The 16427-nt window shown below is 32.8% G+C and overlaps 2 protein-coding genes across 2 annotated transcripts; one reads left to right on the top strand and one right to left on the bottom strand.

The window, feature by feature from the left end:
- Nucleotides 1-3992: 3992 nt before the first annotated feature.
- LOC108221794 (putative protease Do-like 14) lies at nt 3993-5324 on the top strand. Its single transcript, XM_017395650.1, has one exon. It carries the CDS (start codon nt 3993-3995, stop codon nt 5322-5324), a length of 1332 nt encoding a protein of 443 aa, XP_017251139.1.
- A 929-nt stretch (nt 5325-6253) lies between these two features.
- Nucleotides 6254-8554, bottom strand: LOC108222484 (uncharacterized). Its single transcript, XM_017396404.2, has 4 exons — nt 8013-8554; nt 7610-7831; nt 7129-7335; nt 6254-6948 (listed from the first exon to the last, which is right to left on the bottom strand). Exons 1-4 carry the CDS (start codon nt 8119-8121, stop codon nt 6407-6409), a joined length of 1080 nt encoding a protein of 359 aa, XP_017251893.1. The 5' UTR covers nt 8122-8554; the 3' UTR covers nt 6254-6406.
- Between the last annotated feature and the right edge of the window lie 7873 nt (nt 8555-16427).

Below are 16427 nucleotides of genomic sequence, written 5' to 3' on the forward strand. Positions count from 1 at the left end.
AGTAATAACATATTATTTTTAAATTATAGTCAACCAATATAACCAATATCATTGAAGCATAATGTTTTATAGGTTCAGCAAATTTTATATAATGTTTCACAGGTCCAGTTTAGCCATCAATTATAGTTAACGACATTGGAGATGCTTTTATAGCTTAGTAGCACAATTGGGCAGATCTAGTCAACTATTTCATCATCGTTTTATTTAAAAAAACATATATTTTTCTTGCCGACAGAGGCGGATTTTAGAAGGGGCAAGGATCCCCCCTTAAATTTTTACTTTTTAATATTATACATATTTTTAGGTTGTAAAATTGAAATTGACCCCTTTAATTTTTTTGTGACCCTTTTTATTTTTTTTTACAAAAAAATTGATCTCTCTTAACTTTATAGTCAGATCCGCCACTGCTTGCCGAGAACAAGGTGGTATTTAATTTAAATATCCCGGAAAATATTGAGTATGATGTACAGAAATATAGGGTATGAGTATCAGGAATCGAAGTTATCGGATCACTTACCAAGATGAGGTGGAGGTGGAGCATTGGCGACGAGGTACATGTATATATTGGACTAACTTGTAATTTAATAAAATCAGAAAAAAGAAAATTCAAAATATTAATATCGTTTGAATTTATTATATATATATATATATATATATATATAAATTAGGGGTTAAATTTTTCTATATAATCTTTTTATACATATAAAATATAATTTTTGAAACAATTTTAAGTCCGGACTACAGGCTACAGGCCCACTCTTTCCTTATTTGAGTTTCTAGAAATTTTGTTTAATATAGTATATATTTGATATTAAGTATGTGGAGTACAAGATATTCAATAATTCTTATTTATATAAACCAAGTTATTTATGAGCATTTCCTGTCTAGAAGTTAATATATTTAATAATTAAAAAATATCAGAAACAATAATATGGCACGTCTCTTTAAATCCAGATCACCAAATGATCAATATGACAGCCGTGGCACTGGTGAAAAATAATGATAGATGGAGAGGATATCCTATGGTGGTGACAGTGTGGTATGAAAAATAAGAAAATAACAATATTACTCCCTCCGTCCCAGTCAATAGTATACATTGGGGGACGGGGGCGCGGCACGGACTTTAATGCTTCAATATAGTATAGTTCTGTAAATTATTTTTAAGATTTTCTTTTTTTGTATAAAAGTATAACATTTATATTTTTATACAAAAAAAGAAAATCTTAAAAATAAGTTGTGGAACTATGTTTTATAAGAGCCTTAAAAGGCGTGTCGAGCAGTGAAAAAGAAACGTATACAATTGACCGGGACAGAGGGAGTATTAATAATGTAAAGACTAGTGAATGCAGATGTTGACGCATCATTCCATAGTTGAGAGACGGGTAGCTTGATATGTTTTGTTTGGATGTGATTTAATCAAGCCACCTTATCACTTGGTGTCGGCAATATGATCCTGGCTTCAGATTACCAAGTATCATTATGTTACTACTCATATCCTTATTTGAAATACTTCTTCCCAGCTCCATTTTCCTATTTCTTGTTTTAAAAAGTATGTAAATTAAATTAATAATTAATATATTGATATATTTTTAAGATAATATAAAATTTTGAAAATAATAAATAATTGATTTTAACTAAATAAAATATAGATATTAATATTGGAAATAAAACCGGGGTGGATGAAATATATGATAACTAATAATATCTAATTGATGAAATTTTTTCGATGTCTGCTTAATCTTAAAAAGAGGTTCTCGAATATTATTTTATTTTATTTCTTGATTTCTGGAAGATATAACATTTCTAAGAAGATTAAAGATAAACTTAATAATAATCATTTCCATAATAAATAATTCATAACAATTTATTTTCAAATTTATAGTTTTAAAGAAAGATAAAAAATTTCTAGTAATTTTCCATATAACAGAACTAACCAAAAATTTCACTTACCTTTTTTTTTTCTAAGCAAATATATTAAGAGAAAAAGGAACATAATCTGGGGGCATACCCGCAAAAGGAGGACAAGAATCCCACCAAAACAAAGGCAGAAAGCCTAGCAAGTGCAAGCAAACTAGCTAGCTAACATGACTATAAACACAGGACCTGCTAATCAATGGATTACAATTAATACAATAGATCAGTAAGCTGATTGTCCTCCCTTACTTATTTCTTGAATTTAACACAAGTGAAAAGTTTTTCACGAACAATCCTTTTAAGCTGAGAAATCACATGAAAAGAAGCATGTCCAGGGCCATGATTATGGAGACGAAAGTTTCGTTCCTTCCACACCAAGTACACAGCAACAGAGAGATAAAGGCTGCCAATTAATCTTTGTCGTTTACTAATGGCTGGATGAAAAATTGCACCAGTTTGACATTGAATCCAATTATGAGAGAAATCAACAGGGCATGCTCTTCGAATAAGGTCGAAATAAGAACAATCAGAAAATAGGTGTATGATAAATTCCCGGCCATTACACAGGAAAATCCCTGTTTATTTGTCCAATGATATAGCCCAAATTTCCTGGACCCAACCTTGAATATTGGGCCCTTAGACCAGTTCCATCATCTTAAATTCTAAGACAATCGTTCATGTAGTATATACAGTTTTAATAAAAACCGTTATATTCTTATAAACAACGAACGGAAAACTGTTGGCAAAACGTAATTAATATATTATGAGCATTATAAAGAAAGCGCATTATCAAAAAAAAAAAAAGCGCTTAGTTTTACATATATTTTATAATTTTTTTTATTGTTAGTACGATATAAAATAAACTTTCTTAAAAAAAAAATAAACGGTAAAAGCATAACCAAAATGGCAAGCAAATTAACATCTTACATTGGGTTCAAAAAAGAAAAAAACCCACGATTATAAAGAAAAAGCAAAGAAAGGAAAAAGTAATGCAATCTGCTTTGGTACAGAATTGCAGGTAAAAGAAATCAGGAAATATCAATAACCAATATTCGCAGCCTCTTGTATAAGGTTTAGATGTGAGTCAGATTTGACTCAAACTTAAATATCCTCCCTCCGTCCCATTTTAAATGATACTTTTTTTTTTTGGGACGTCCCAAAAAGAAGGAACCTATTAAATTTACTATTTTTGAACACTACTTTTCACTATTACACCCACTACTCTCTTCCACTATCTCTATTCTATAATAATATAAATACTATTACCCCCACTACTTTCCTCCACTATCTCAAATCTATTATTAAAATTTTGATGGGTCCCACCATTTTACCAACTTTTCAATTAATTTAATTTCTTTTATTATCTTTTTCTTACGGGGGTGTATTCGATTGGGATTTTAATGCATTGTTTTTAGTCTATGAATTTTAATGGATTGTATGGGATTTTGATTTTTTGCGGATTCTTGATGAAATGTCGCAGAGTTGATAGGATTTAGGTACAATGCTTCAAAATCCCATTGAATTTGGTGGGATTTCAAAAAACTTAAAATACACTGAAGAATGCCACAAAATCCATAATTTTATGAAATGAAAAAAAATCCATCAGCATTTGAATACCATCAGATTTTAATGGATTTTAAACAATCCCAATTGAATACCATCGGATTTTAAAGCATAATTTAAAATCCCAATTGAATACCACTAGATTTTGTAGCATAGTTTAAAATCCCAATTGAATACCTCAAGATTTTAATGGATTTCAAACAATCCCAATCGAATACCCTCAGATTTCATGAATGCAAAAAAATGCTTTAAAATCCCAATCCAATACACCCCTCTTAATCTCCGTGAAAGTCAAAGCAGTTCAATCTTTTCGGGACGGAGAGAGTATTTATCTAGGGTTTTGGTCCATGACAATGGATTGTTACGGAAATGTTATCTAACACATAAATTATAGAATTATAGCGGATACTAAAAAAACGAAATTTTAATCTAAATCCTTGAAATAGAGATCGGACGGGTCAGGAAATGTGTTAAATAACCTGGACCAAGATCCATCTATCTATCTATCAGACAAGATGACGGAGGAAACAGGTAGCGGTGGATCTGATGTTAGTCCCGGCTGGTCGGTCATGGGTCACCCTCATGTGGGCATCTCCTATACCACCGTAAGAAAACGCCCCTCTTATCGCCCCGACGTTGAACTCTGTCTACGTTTTCCCCAAACTCAATTTGATCCAACTGTTTTTAAAGAAATTCAAGATTTTTACAGCTTCAAACCTTCTGCATCACATATCCTTAATGAAATTTCATCATGTCCTGACCTAGATATTTCCACGGCTAGTGTCAACAATGAAGATTTGGGGGTTGTGTATTCCGAAATTGCTCCTTCGGTTGTTTCTGTCTGTGCTTTCGACGGTGTGGAAAGGAAGTGGCATTGCTCAGGTCTCGTGATTCATTGGAGTTTAACAGACAATGAGGCAACTATATTGACTTCTGCAAAAGTCCTTTTCAAACCAAAGGATCCCGAATTCAAATTTCATCTAATTATAAGGATGGGAGATGGCACAGTGCTTTTTGGCAAAGAAGACCAAGTCGACTTTTATCACAATCTTCTTACCCTAAAAGTTAAGTCCAAAGTGGAACTGGAAGTCTTAGATTTAAGATCCAGGCAAGCACAGATTGTTCATGGGATGGAAGTGATATCTTTGGGTCGATCGTTTTATTCCTCTTGCTTGTATGACTCTTTTGGAAATCTATATGAGGAGCATCCAAATTTTGGTTGTGATGAGCTTTTAAAGTCTAGTTGCGGCATTCGTGAGATATGTGAAGGTGGACCACTTGTCACCCGTGACGGATATGTGGTTGGGATTAATTTTTTCGGTGATCATCCTTGTGCTCATCCACTTCCGACACCCATAATCCTATCATGCTTGGAGATGTGGAAATCGTTTAGAATGATTGTGCGGCCTTGGTTTGGAATAAGACTGATCGATATGAATCAATTATCTAAAGAAGTATCCAATCATGTACGGAAATTTTTCAATATATCCACTCTAAAGTCGCATGTTTTTGTCAAGGAGGTGTTCATGGGATCAGTTGCTCGTAAAAGCAATGTACGCCGCTATGACTCAGTTGCTACGGTGAATGGAATTCGAATAGAATCTTACAAGCAGTATTCTCAGTTATTGTCTGAGGCATCGCGTGCAGCGACTAGTTGTGATTCGAGTCAACGTTTAGTGGCTGTCATAAATCCGTTTGATTGTCGTACTGAAGATATAAGTATTGAGGCAGAGTACGTTTCGGTTGATGACGGGAGGCTTTATGATTGTTGGCCTGCAGCTAAAGTTGAAGAGTGGAAGATATATAAATCTGGACCAACTAATCCCACGTCATATTACATTGCCTAGGCTGGAGGAAGATGACATGTGTTAGACAACAGAGCTATAAAGGGGAGAAGAGCAATTTGTTAACTGACCGATTCTCCTAAAACCTCAGGGTGTTAAGAGGAGGGTTTACCAGGATCATATTCTCTAACACAATTGCAGATGAGTCTGATATTTGTTGTATGTGGACAGCTATGAAGACAAAACTGTGTGCAAGGCTTGTTAATAACTTTGTCATACAGTTATGTGTTTTAAGCTTGGAGCAAATTAGAAATAGAAGAGGTTTTCTGTTGATGTAATGCTGGAGTTTCTCTCATCAGTTATCTCTTTTCAGTTGTATTATAAGATTCTGATGTAATAATTATCTATTTTCAGTTTGTATTATAAGATTCTGATGCTGTGTCAAATTGAAAATAACACAGCATTATCTAAGATTTATTACAGATTCGTTTTATCAAAAAAAAAAAAAAATATCCGCACATAATTTATATAATAATATTGAATTAAAACAAAATTAAACACATAATATATTTCAATGATCCATTATAGGACACTATATATAGATTAAATACATAATACAAACCCAATTTTTTTATATAATAATGGAATGCCGCTTTTATGCTCGAATTAGATAATAATATCTTATTTATTGAAAGGTCAAAATATGAAAAATATTAAAATAAAAGGAGATACCAATCAAAAATATTAAAAGAAAAAGGAGATACCATTATCACAGATTTTTATGTCGCTATACTACAACTGCAATGAATCACCAGAAAAATTTCTCAGAAAACTATACAAGAGAAAATTCAAAGATGCTTGTAACTATAAAGTGTTTTCTTGACAGAAAATAAGAAAGCATATAATTATTCTTCTAATAAAACAGACTGGGCATGTGAAAAAGGGAGGAATGCAGAACAGCTTTAAAGGGCAAATTTATAGTGCTACAGATCCGAAGTCAAAGAATGACACAATTTAACACATCTTCGGCCGAATAACGATAAGTACTTTCAAAACATATAATAGTAGTAATTTATAGGAAAAAGCATGGAAATGCATACATTAATATTAAAAATGTTATCCCAAAGCAGATTACAGAGCAAACTTCAAACACTGAAGTCCATCTGCAACAATGCATCTATTGCATTCAAACGGTTCAAAACATCCTCTACCATCTCTTTCACTTCTTTTAGCTCTTTTCCGACTCTAGTCGACACTAATTCAGTTGAAACAGCATCATAAGTTACAACCGGCTTTGAAGAGACAGGGGATTCTAAATTGTTGGGTGTGGCCTTCGTTTCCTCCCTTAAAACATCATCTCTTATAGTACTTTCACTGTCATCAACATCTTCGAATATTGCAGCTTCTTGGTTTATTTCTGTTTCTGGAGCATCCACCTCATTCGCTGCAGCAGTTTCTTGATCCTTCACAACAGCTTCTAAAGTACTTTCCTCTGTGTCATTAACATATCCCGACACTGCATTATTCTTCATCGCGGCTTCCACCTCATCCACCTGACCAGCTTCTTCTGTTTTCTGTGAAGCATCCACCTCATTTGATGCAGCAGTTTCAGCATTTGAACATTTAGCAGCAACCAGATCCTGATCACAGGGCTTTGTTGTCGGAGAAATCACTGCACTGTCCATATCTGAAAGTGCAGCATCATCAGAAAATGGAAATGTTCAGTTGCATCAGTTTAATTAACAAGGCAGATTAAATTCTCTTCAATAATTTGTACATCAAAAAGCTAAACGTAAGTACAAAATAAAAGCCACAGAACATGTTTTATTAAACTTTGTTAAAAAATATTAAAATGGTAATTCTTTACCAGGGGATTCTGAAACAAGAACACTAGAATAAGTCTCCGTGGGCACAGGATTCTCTATAGAGCCTCCAGTCTCTTTTCCCTCCAAATCAAAAGCAACACGAGACATCATTGAATCATCATTTTCATCTTCAGAATCCAGTTCAATTACAGAAGGTGCAGCAACAGCAAAAGATTTTCCAACCACATTATTATCATCATGGATTTTTTCTGGGCAATAGTTTTATACCAAATCACACATAATTAGTGAATACAGTATCATAACCAGGAAAATAAAAATGTGGGAATTAGCATGACTAAAAATAAATCATCAAATACTCTTCTATAATTATTATTTTATTGGATCCCATTAGCCCCTATGTATTTCCTCAACTTTGTATATAAAAAAGCCAATAGCCATCACATCTCCAACAATAGTGGTTAGCATAAAAACATAGAAAAAAAAAAGCATATAAGGAGCAGCCACTGGTGATTTTAATTTTACCAACAGGTTCAGCAACATTTAACGGTTGAGCATCAGAATAAACTTCAGAAAGCAGTTCATTTTCCTTATTTCCTTCACCGGAATCCTTTCTCTTGATTTCAAGAACTTCAGAGGCTAACTTACTCTCCCGCAGAACTATCCGCTTCGGAGAACCAATATTTTGTTCATCAAGCACAACAGTAACACCATCAGTACTCTCCTTTTCCATCACAGGGCTATTCTCTGCCTCAACAAAATTAAACAATTCAAAATCATAAATTTATCACTAGCAGTAATTAATCTTTATGACTGGTAAATTACAATCAGCTTATATAATAATAATTAGAATTGCATTACTGCATACTTTCAACAGTATACACAAAACACATCTATCTTGTGACCAGTACTTAAAAAAACAAATAACCTTTTAAGCTAGCTGTGATTGTTGCTTCATTCTCATTGTTCACTCTTGCTGCAGCAGCTTCTTCAATCTTTTTCTTCTGGGCTCTCCTCTTCTTTGGACCTGAAGGCATGTTTATTTCTTAACTTATGGAATGAGTATAACGCTATAACACATCATCTCATCTCAGTCATGTATTTATACATGCTAAACTGGACTCTTGAAATCCCATTAGCCCATGACATAAATGAATGCATCCAGAGCAACTTTGAGAATGCATCTCATTGAATGACCCGTAGAGTTCCCATATAAAATTTCAAGAGTCAGAAGCTGTAAAGTCGCATGATTCAAGGTTTCTTATATTCTGTGAGGTATAGAGTAGTTATATTGTCATGTTAAAATCAAAATTGGTATAAACTGGGTACTCCTTTGTACTACTTGCTCCCTCTGTTTTTTTTTTTTATTATTTGACGCTTTCACCGGCACGTATTTTTAAGTTTTTTGATCGGGTAGCTAAACGTATTATTTTTGATTGATTTTTTTTGAATTAAAAGTTTAATTACATATTTTTATTCAGAAAAAAATTAAAAATAATGTTTTTAGCTACCCGGTCAAAAGTGTGTGCCAAAATTTAAAACGTCAAATAATAAAAAACAGAGGGAGTATTACATAAGCTTATGATTTAATAAACAACATTATTTTTTATAAAATTTACACCGGGAATATAATTCTTCCTAATGTATATTGTCCAAATTACATAGGACAATATTAAAGGAAAATTTTCTGTACATAGAAAAAACCAAAAAAGAACTATAATTACCCCTATTATTTGATATAAAGCCATAAATGATGGTAAACCATAAGGCTGAAGAGCGCAGCAGAATCACGAGTCATGTTCTTCATTGTCGAATTGGCGAAAAGCCCATGTGAATATATGCCATAGAAATTTTACATAACTAGACAAAGTTGTAGCAAGCCAGTTCTTTGATCCAGTTATGATGCATTTTTTTAACTTCGTCTCGACAGTTATCTCAAAAATAAAAGTATAGAAGGACGTTAAAAAATGGAGCAGCATACATGCTGAAAAAAGGATTGTTCTCACCCAAATGCAAAGAAAGAAATAAAATCGCAATTGTATTTTATGATATTAAACTCATTCTTCTATTGAATTGCTTTGCGGGAGACTGTAAATTACTCTACAATATCATTTACAAACCAAAACGTTGAGTATTATATTGACAAGAAGTCCTAAAAATGTGTGTGTCTTATACGTAACATCAATATACTGTTCCTCGTCCTCCAATACCTCTTTCACCTCTTTCTTGGTATCAGACCGGACATGCGATTTTGCATGCGGCTCCATCAGGTTTATCAAAAGCATTCAGTGCTCTGGGAGACTGAATTCCAGCCTTACGCTGGTCAGGTTACTGTTGCAGGAGAGCACTGGTTGCTGTTGATTTCCAAACTTCCTGCCCGGAGGAAATAGTACTGGAAGTGAACGATCAATTTTTCCGACATTATTTTGAAGCACTTTCTTCATTGTTTTTAGGAGTCATAAAGGTTTCGTGAGGAGCAGATCATGTAACATTTGTCTTAGTAATAGCGGAGGATAAACATTTGAGATATCTAATCATGGAGAGTTATGGTAAAGTTAAAGGATTCACGAAATTGGATGAATTGATTGAAACAAGTATCAGAACATAATCAGCTGCTTGGAGTTCTGGTGAAAAAGATAAGGAAGAAATCTAGACACCAAAAATTTTATATGTGGTATGGTTGTCTCCTAGGAGTACATTATATAGAGTGAAAAAATCCACTACTCGATGAAAACAGGAGTTAGAAAGGAAACAATTAGCAAAAACAGTGGGCTGAAAAAACAATGTGACACCAGTTATAAAAAATAAAACTTTTGCAATCAACGGCTGATAAAAACTTTCATGAAAAAACAACTTTCGCAATCTACGGCTGTAAAAAAAACCAGAAATTTGTGCACATCGGATTAAAAGAAAACATGAGGTATGACGGTTTTAAGATAACTGCTGATGCAGGAACAAAACAATTTTTGCAATCTACGGCTGTAAAGAAAAACCATAAATTTGCGCACATCGAATTAAAAGAAACAGGAACTATTGCAGTTTGAAGAAAACAACTAATAAAAACCGGCATGCAGAAAATACCTTTTGCAATCTACAGCTGTAAAGAAAACCAGAAATTTGCGCACATCAGAATAAAAGAAAACAGGAAGTGTAACCGTTTCAAGAAAACGGCTAATAAAAACCTACATGAGAAAACAACTTTCGTGATCTACGACTATAAAGAAAACCAGAAATTTGAGCATTTAGGATTAAAAGAAAACAACAAGTATAACAATTTTAAGAAAACAGCTAATAAAAACCTACATCAGGAAAACAACTTTTACAATATACAACTATAAAGAAAACCAGGAATTTGCGCACATCGGATTAAAAAAGAGAGGAAATATAACAGTTTAAAGAAAACGGTTAATAAAAACTTGCAAGAAAAAAACAACGTTTGCAATTTACGACCGTAAAGAAAACCAGAAATTTGCGCCCATCAGATTAAAAGAAAACATGAAGTATAACAGTTTTAAGATAATGACTAATAGAAACCCGCATAAAGAAAATATTTTTTTGCACTATGGGAACCATAAATTTGCGCAAATCAGATTAAAAAAAAAAAGAAGTATAACCATTTTAAGAAATGATCGATAGAAACCTGCAAAAAGAAAACAACTTTTGCAATCTGCAGCTGTAAAGATAACATACACTTCTATTATTTCATTTCTTTTGAACTATTGTTGAAACAATTTTCAATTAAATTTTAGCACTATTTTTCAATTGATTCAAGTTTATTCAATTTTTTAGACTAAAGTTTGTATGTTTTCTTTACTATGTGAAATTGTGCATTTAATGGAGACAATGATAATACTTTATTTCCTACTGTTATTCATGAAATCCTCCTTTCTAATTATAAGACTTAGTCATAAACTGATTAATCTGTTTAACCAAACCGTCAAAAACCGCACCGCTTGGTCCGGGTTAGTTGATTTGCGGGTCACGGGTGGTTTGAAATTTTAAAAAATCGATAATGTATGGTTTGGTTCCGGTTCTACCTCTAATCCGAACCAAACCGGACCGCTATCACTCCCGATAAACTGTACTATAATTAAATATCGATTACTACTGTGTACTCCTTTGTACTAGTTTTGAAATATAAGTCAGTTTGACTTTTTGGCACACACTTCTAAGTCTTTTGACCACATAGTTAAAATCATTATTTTCAGAATTTTCTTTTTTTGAATAAAAATATATGATTAATACTATAATTCAGAAAAGAAAAATTTTAAAAATAATGATTTTAGCTATTCGGTCAAAGAATTTAGAAGTGTGTGCCAAAAAGTCAAGCGACCTATATTTCAAAACGGAGGGTGTATTACATAAGTTTCTGATTTAATAAACAACATTTTTTTTAAAGTTTTACACAGGGAGTACAATTCTTCCTAATGTATATTGTCCAAATTGCATAGGACGATATTAAAGGAAAATTTTTTGTACATAGAAAAAAATAGAATAAGAATTATAATAACCCTTATTTCCAAAAAAAAAAAAGAATTATAATAACCCCTATTATTTGATATAAAACCATAAATTATAGTAAACTATAAGGCTGAAGAGTGCAGCAGAAACATGAGTCATGTTCCTAAGTTGCTCCATATAAGATCTTCAAGTACTAGTCATTTAAATGGTTTACTTGTTCGTCGAGTCTAATGCTTCCTTGTCAAATTGGCGAAAAGCCCATGTGAATATATGCCTATAGAAATTTTACATAAATAGACAAGGTTGTAGCAAGCCAGTTCTTTCATCCAGTTATGATGCATCTTTTTAACTTCGCCTCGAAAGTTATCTCAAAAATAAAATTATAGAAGGACGTTAAAAATCGAGCAGCATGCATGCTGAAAAAAGGATTGTTTTCACCCAAATGCAAAGAAAGAAATAAAATCGCAATTGTATTTTATGATATTAAACTCATTCTTCTATTGAATTGCTTTGCGGGAGACTGTAAATTACTCTACAATGTCATTTACAAACCAAAACGTTGAGTATTATACTGACAAGAAGTCCTAAAAATGTGTGTGTCTTATACGTAACATCAATATATTGTTCCTCATCCTCCAGTACCCCTTTCCCCTCTTTCTTGGTATCAGACCGGACATGCGATTTTGCATGCGGCTCCATCAGGTTTATCAAAAGCATTCAGTGCTCTGGGAGACTGAACTCCAGCCTTATGCTGGTCAGGTTACTGTTGCAGGAGAGCACTGGTTGCTTTAGACCCTGAACTTCCTGCCCGGAGGAATTAGTACTGGAAGTGAACGATCAATTTTGCCGACATTATTTTGAAGCACCTTCTTCATTGTTTTTAGTAGTCATAAAAGTTTCGGGAGGAGCAAATCATGTAACCATTGTCTTAGTAATAGCGGAGGATAAACATTTGAGATATCTAGTCATGGAGAGTTATGGTAAGGTTAAAGGATTCACGAAATTGGATGAATTGATTGAAACAAGTATCAAAACATAATCAGCTGCTTGGAGTTCTAGTAAAAAAGAGAAGAAGGAAGAAATCTAGACATCAAAATTTTTATATGTGTTATAGTTGTCCGCTAGGTGTACATTATATAGAGTAAAAAAAAACCAACTGGATGAAAACAGGGTTAGAAAGGAAACAATTAGCAAAAACAGTGGGCTGAAAAAACAATGTGATACCAGTTATAAAAACTAAAACTTTCGCAATCTACGGCTAATAAAAACTTTCATGAAAAAACAACTTTCGCAATCTACGGCTGTAAAGAAAACCAGAAATTTGCGCACACCGGATTAAAAGAAAACAGGAGGTATGACGGTTTTAAGATAACAGCTGATGCAGGAACAAAACAATTTTTGCAATCTACAGCTGTAAAGAAAAACCATAAATTTGAGCACATCAGATTTAAAAAAAAGAAGTATAACCATTTTAAGAAATGATTGATAGAAACCCGCAAAAAGAAAACAACTTTTGCAATCTGCAGCTGTAAAGATAATCATAAATTGGCGCACATTGGTTTAAAAGAAAACATGAATATGATAGTTTAAAAATAACGGCCAATAGAGACCTGTATACGGACTCATATATTTGAGTGGGAATATAATTTACAAAAGAAAGAGTGATTGACGCTTTGCACCCCTTATGTTTAAGCACTTTTTCGATTTGGTCTCAAACAATTTTTTTTGGTAGTATGCACCCTAAAGTTTGAAAAGCGCTTCGCTTTGCACCCCTTTGACCACTCTCCGTTAATTGACCGTTAAAGTTAACAGATTTCATATTTTCACTTTGCACCCCACAATTTTAATTTTTTTTCATGAGTGTTTTGAAATATTTTTTTTCAAAAAAAAATATTTTCCTCAAGACTCTTATATTCTATACAACTACGTAACTCAACATGTACAAAGCTTATTATAAATTGTAGATACGTGAACAACAATTCTAGCATCGTGTTAGTGAATTAGTGTATGATGATGCGTATAAAAATATCAAAAGAGAGCAGCCATATCGCAGATGTGCATGAATCCATACTCATCAAAATCTTTATATTACTTCCCTTGCAATGCATAATGAGGTGCAGATGTGTCTGCAAAAGCTGGGCCACTTTAATTTTTCAGCCCTATTTTATAGAACATTACGATTCAACTAAATATTCGTCTCTTATTCAACTATTGATCGAGGATAGATCTTCGTTCTTGAAACCCAACAATTTATTCTTGGCACAACTTGATGAATTAGCTGAATGCACGGCCAATTCTCTTGCGGATTTTCTAATTTTTAACAAAACACGAATTTCTTTGACATTCTTATATTAGGCATTGGTGGTGGGCTTGTGCTTCCTACTTATGTAAATGGATTATACCATTGGATCGGCCCTAGGAAACATATAATATATTCCTTCAACGCAGAGGAAGAGGTATTCGAGTAAATTCAGACTCCCCCTCGTATCAAGTCTTTTATGAGTTCGAACCTTGGACTACTAAATGGTTGTCTTTGCATTTGTATCAAGTCCTATATCATTGAGTTGTGGTGATGAGTGAGTATGGTGATAAAAATATTTCAAAACACTCATGAAAAAAAAATTAAAATTGTGGGGTGCAAAGTGAAAATATGAAATCTGTTAACTTTAGCGGTCAATTAACGGAGATTGGTCAAAGGGGTGCAAAGCGAAGCGCTTTTCAAACTTTGGGGTGCATACTGCCAAAAAAAAATGTTTGAGACCAAATCAAAAAAGCGCCTAAACATGAGGGGTGCAAAGTGTCAATCACTCCAAAAGAAACAAAACTAAAATGAAATTTTGTATTGGTTGTTCACTTTCTTTCCCAAGTCTGGTATAGTGAATGGCATTCACTGAATGCCACTGATATGGTAGAACCGAATTTTATAAAGGCTGAAAAACACAATTAAGAATAAGAGCCAGTAATATTCTGCAAATTTTATGCTAGCAACAATGTAATTTAGTTCACATTTTCGATCAAGAAATTTTCCTGGGACTGCAATGAATTATGAGAGTTTTCCTAATGAAACTATACCAGTGAAACTTTAGATGCATGAACAGTATCTTTATGCAATAAAACATATGTGCAGAAGACCAAAATGGTTGTTGAAAAAAAATGACCATGCATTTGAAAATATACAGTAATTCAATGCGGAAGCGGAAAAGAGCAGAATCATACTACAAAGCTGGAGTTCAAGGAGAGTTGCATCTGTTGTAGTATAGGGTCTATATCTGTTGTAGTATTATCTAGTCATCCCTTTAAGTAAAAAACACATTTTCGACTTTGCCTGAAAAGTTAGCTCTCAAATACACGTATAGATAGACATTCAGAAATAGAGCAGCATGTTTATAGCAGGATTGTTTTCACCAAATGCAGGGGAGGAAATCGAATTATAATTGTTTCTTATGGTCTTAAAATCATTCTTCTACTTTCAATTACCATTATGATTAAGTGTTTTTGTTTGTTTTTCTTCATGTTTCCTTTGTTTATCCAAATACGTAAAGAAAGAAAGAAAATCACAATTTTATTTTATGATATTAAACTCATTCTTCTGTTTAATTATTTTGGGGGAGACTTTCAATTACTTTACAATGTTCCCTTCTTTTTTTTTATATTCCAAATGCAAAGAAAGAAATAAAATCATAATTTTATATTATGATATTAAACTCATTCTTCTATTTAATTGTTTTGCTAGAGACTGTAAATTACTCTGCAATGTCATTTACAAACCAAAATGTGGAGTATTATATTGACAAGAAGTCCTAAAAATGTTTGTGTCTTATAAGTAACATCAATATAGTTTTCTTCCTGTACCCCTTTCTCCTTATTCTTGTATATCAGCTGACATGAGATTATGCATGCTGCTGCGGTACTGATTCGCTTATAAATCATAGACAAAACTCTAGTTACTTAAAGATAGGAAAGGCAAAATATTTAAATCATGGTAAGAGCGACATATATATTCACCGGTTATAATTATAACAGCATATCATCCAAAAATGTTATTCGTTCCATAAATATTATTTATATTTATAATAAGTTTTTCTTTTTTTTCTTTTTTTATTTCTTGCTTAAAATTTTAAATTACAAAGTTTGGAATGGTTATGGTAGAGTACAAATGATAAGATTAATTATAACTAAAATATTTTTGAATTTATATATATATATATATATATATATATATATATATATATCCTTAATCTTCAAACATGTATAAATTATAATAAATATCAACCTCTTCTGTAATTCATCAATTATCAAAAAATATTGTTCTTGAATAATAATAATTTATTGTTCAATTATAAATGTCTACCAAATAAAATGATATAAATCAATTCGCTCCTTCTCAAAACAAACATAACCTGCTAGGCTTTTCTCCCCATAAAACATTCTATCTAAGAGAATCCGCTTCAAACCCAAGATCGATGATGGAAACTAAGAGAGTGCTTGTGCGGCTTCCGGTGAAACAATTGATTGGATGCAAATTAGTGTCCAAAACCTGGCTCTCCCTCATCTCAAGCCCTAATTTCATCAAATCTCATCTCCATCGCGGAGGAAGTTGTGGCCGATCTCAACTCTCCGCCCAGAGAAAATAGTACATTATCTTGGAGCACCTTCTTCATTGTTTTTAATAATCATAAAGATCTTGGAGGAGCTGATCATGTAATATTTGTATTAGTAATAGCGGAGATAAACATTGGGGATATTTAGTCATGGAGAGTTATCGTAAGGTTAAAGAATTCACGAAATTGGATGAATTGATTGAAACGAATACTAGAACATAATCAGCTGCTTGAAGAAGGTAGATTAATCTCGAAAAATGAGATTGAACGAAGAAATAAAG

Source organism: Daucus carota, chromosome 5 (genome assembly GCF_001625215.2).
Source record: "Daucus carota subsp. sativus chromosome 5, DH1 v3.0, whole genome shotgun sequence".
Lineage (NCBI taxonomy): Eukaryota > Viridiplantae > Streptophyta > Magnoliopsida > Apiales > Apiaceae > Daucus > Daucus carota.

Excerpts from the sequence above, each read along its gene's own strand:
- LOC108221794 (XM_017395650.1), top strand. The coding sequence starts at position 3,993 with ATGACGGAGGAAACAGGTAGCGGTGGATCTGATGTTAGTCCCGGCTGG.
- LOC108222484 (XM_017396404.2), bottom strand. The coding sequence starts at position 8,121 with ATGCCTTCAGGTCCAAAGAAGAGGAGAGCCCAGAAGAAAAAGATTGAA. Across the intron at positions 7,336-7,609 it reads AAATGTTGCTGAACCTGTTG|AAAAAATCCATGATGATAAT; the intron begins GTAAAATTAAAA and ends ACTATTGCCCAG. Across the intron at positions 6,949-7,128 it reads TCTTGTTTCAGAATCCCCTG|ATATGGACAGTGCAGTGATT; the intron begins GTAAAGAATTAC and ends CTGCACTTTCAG.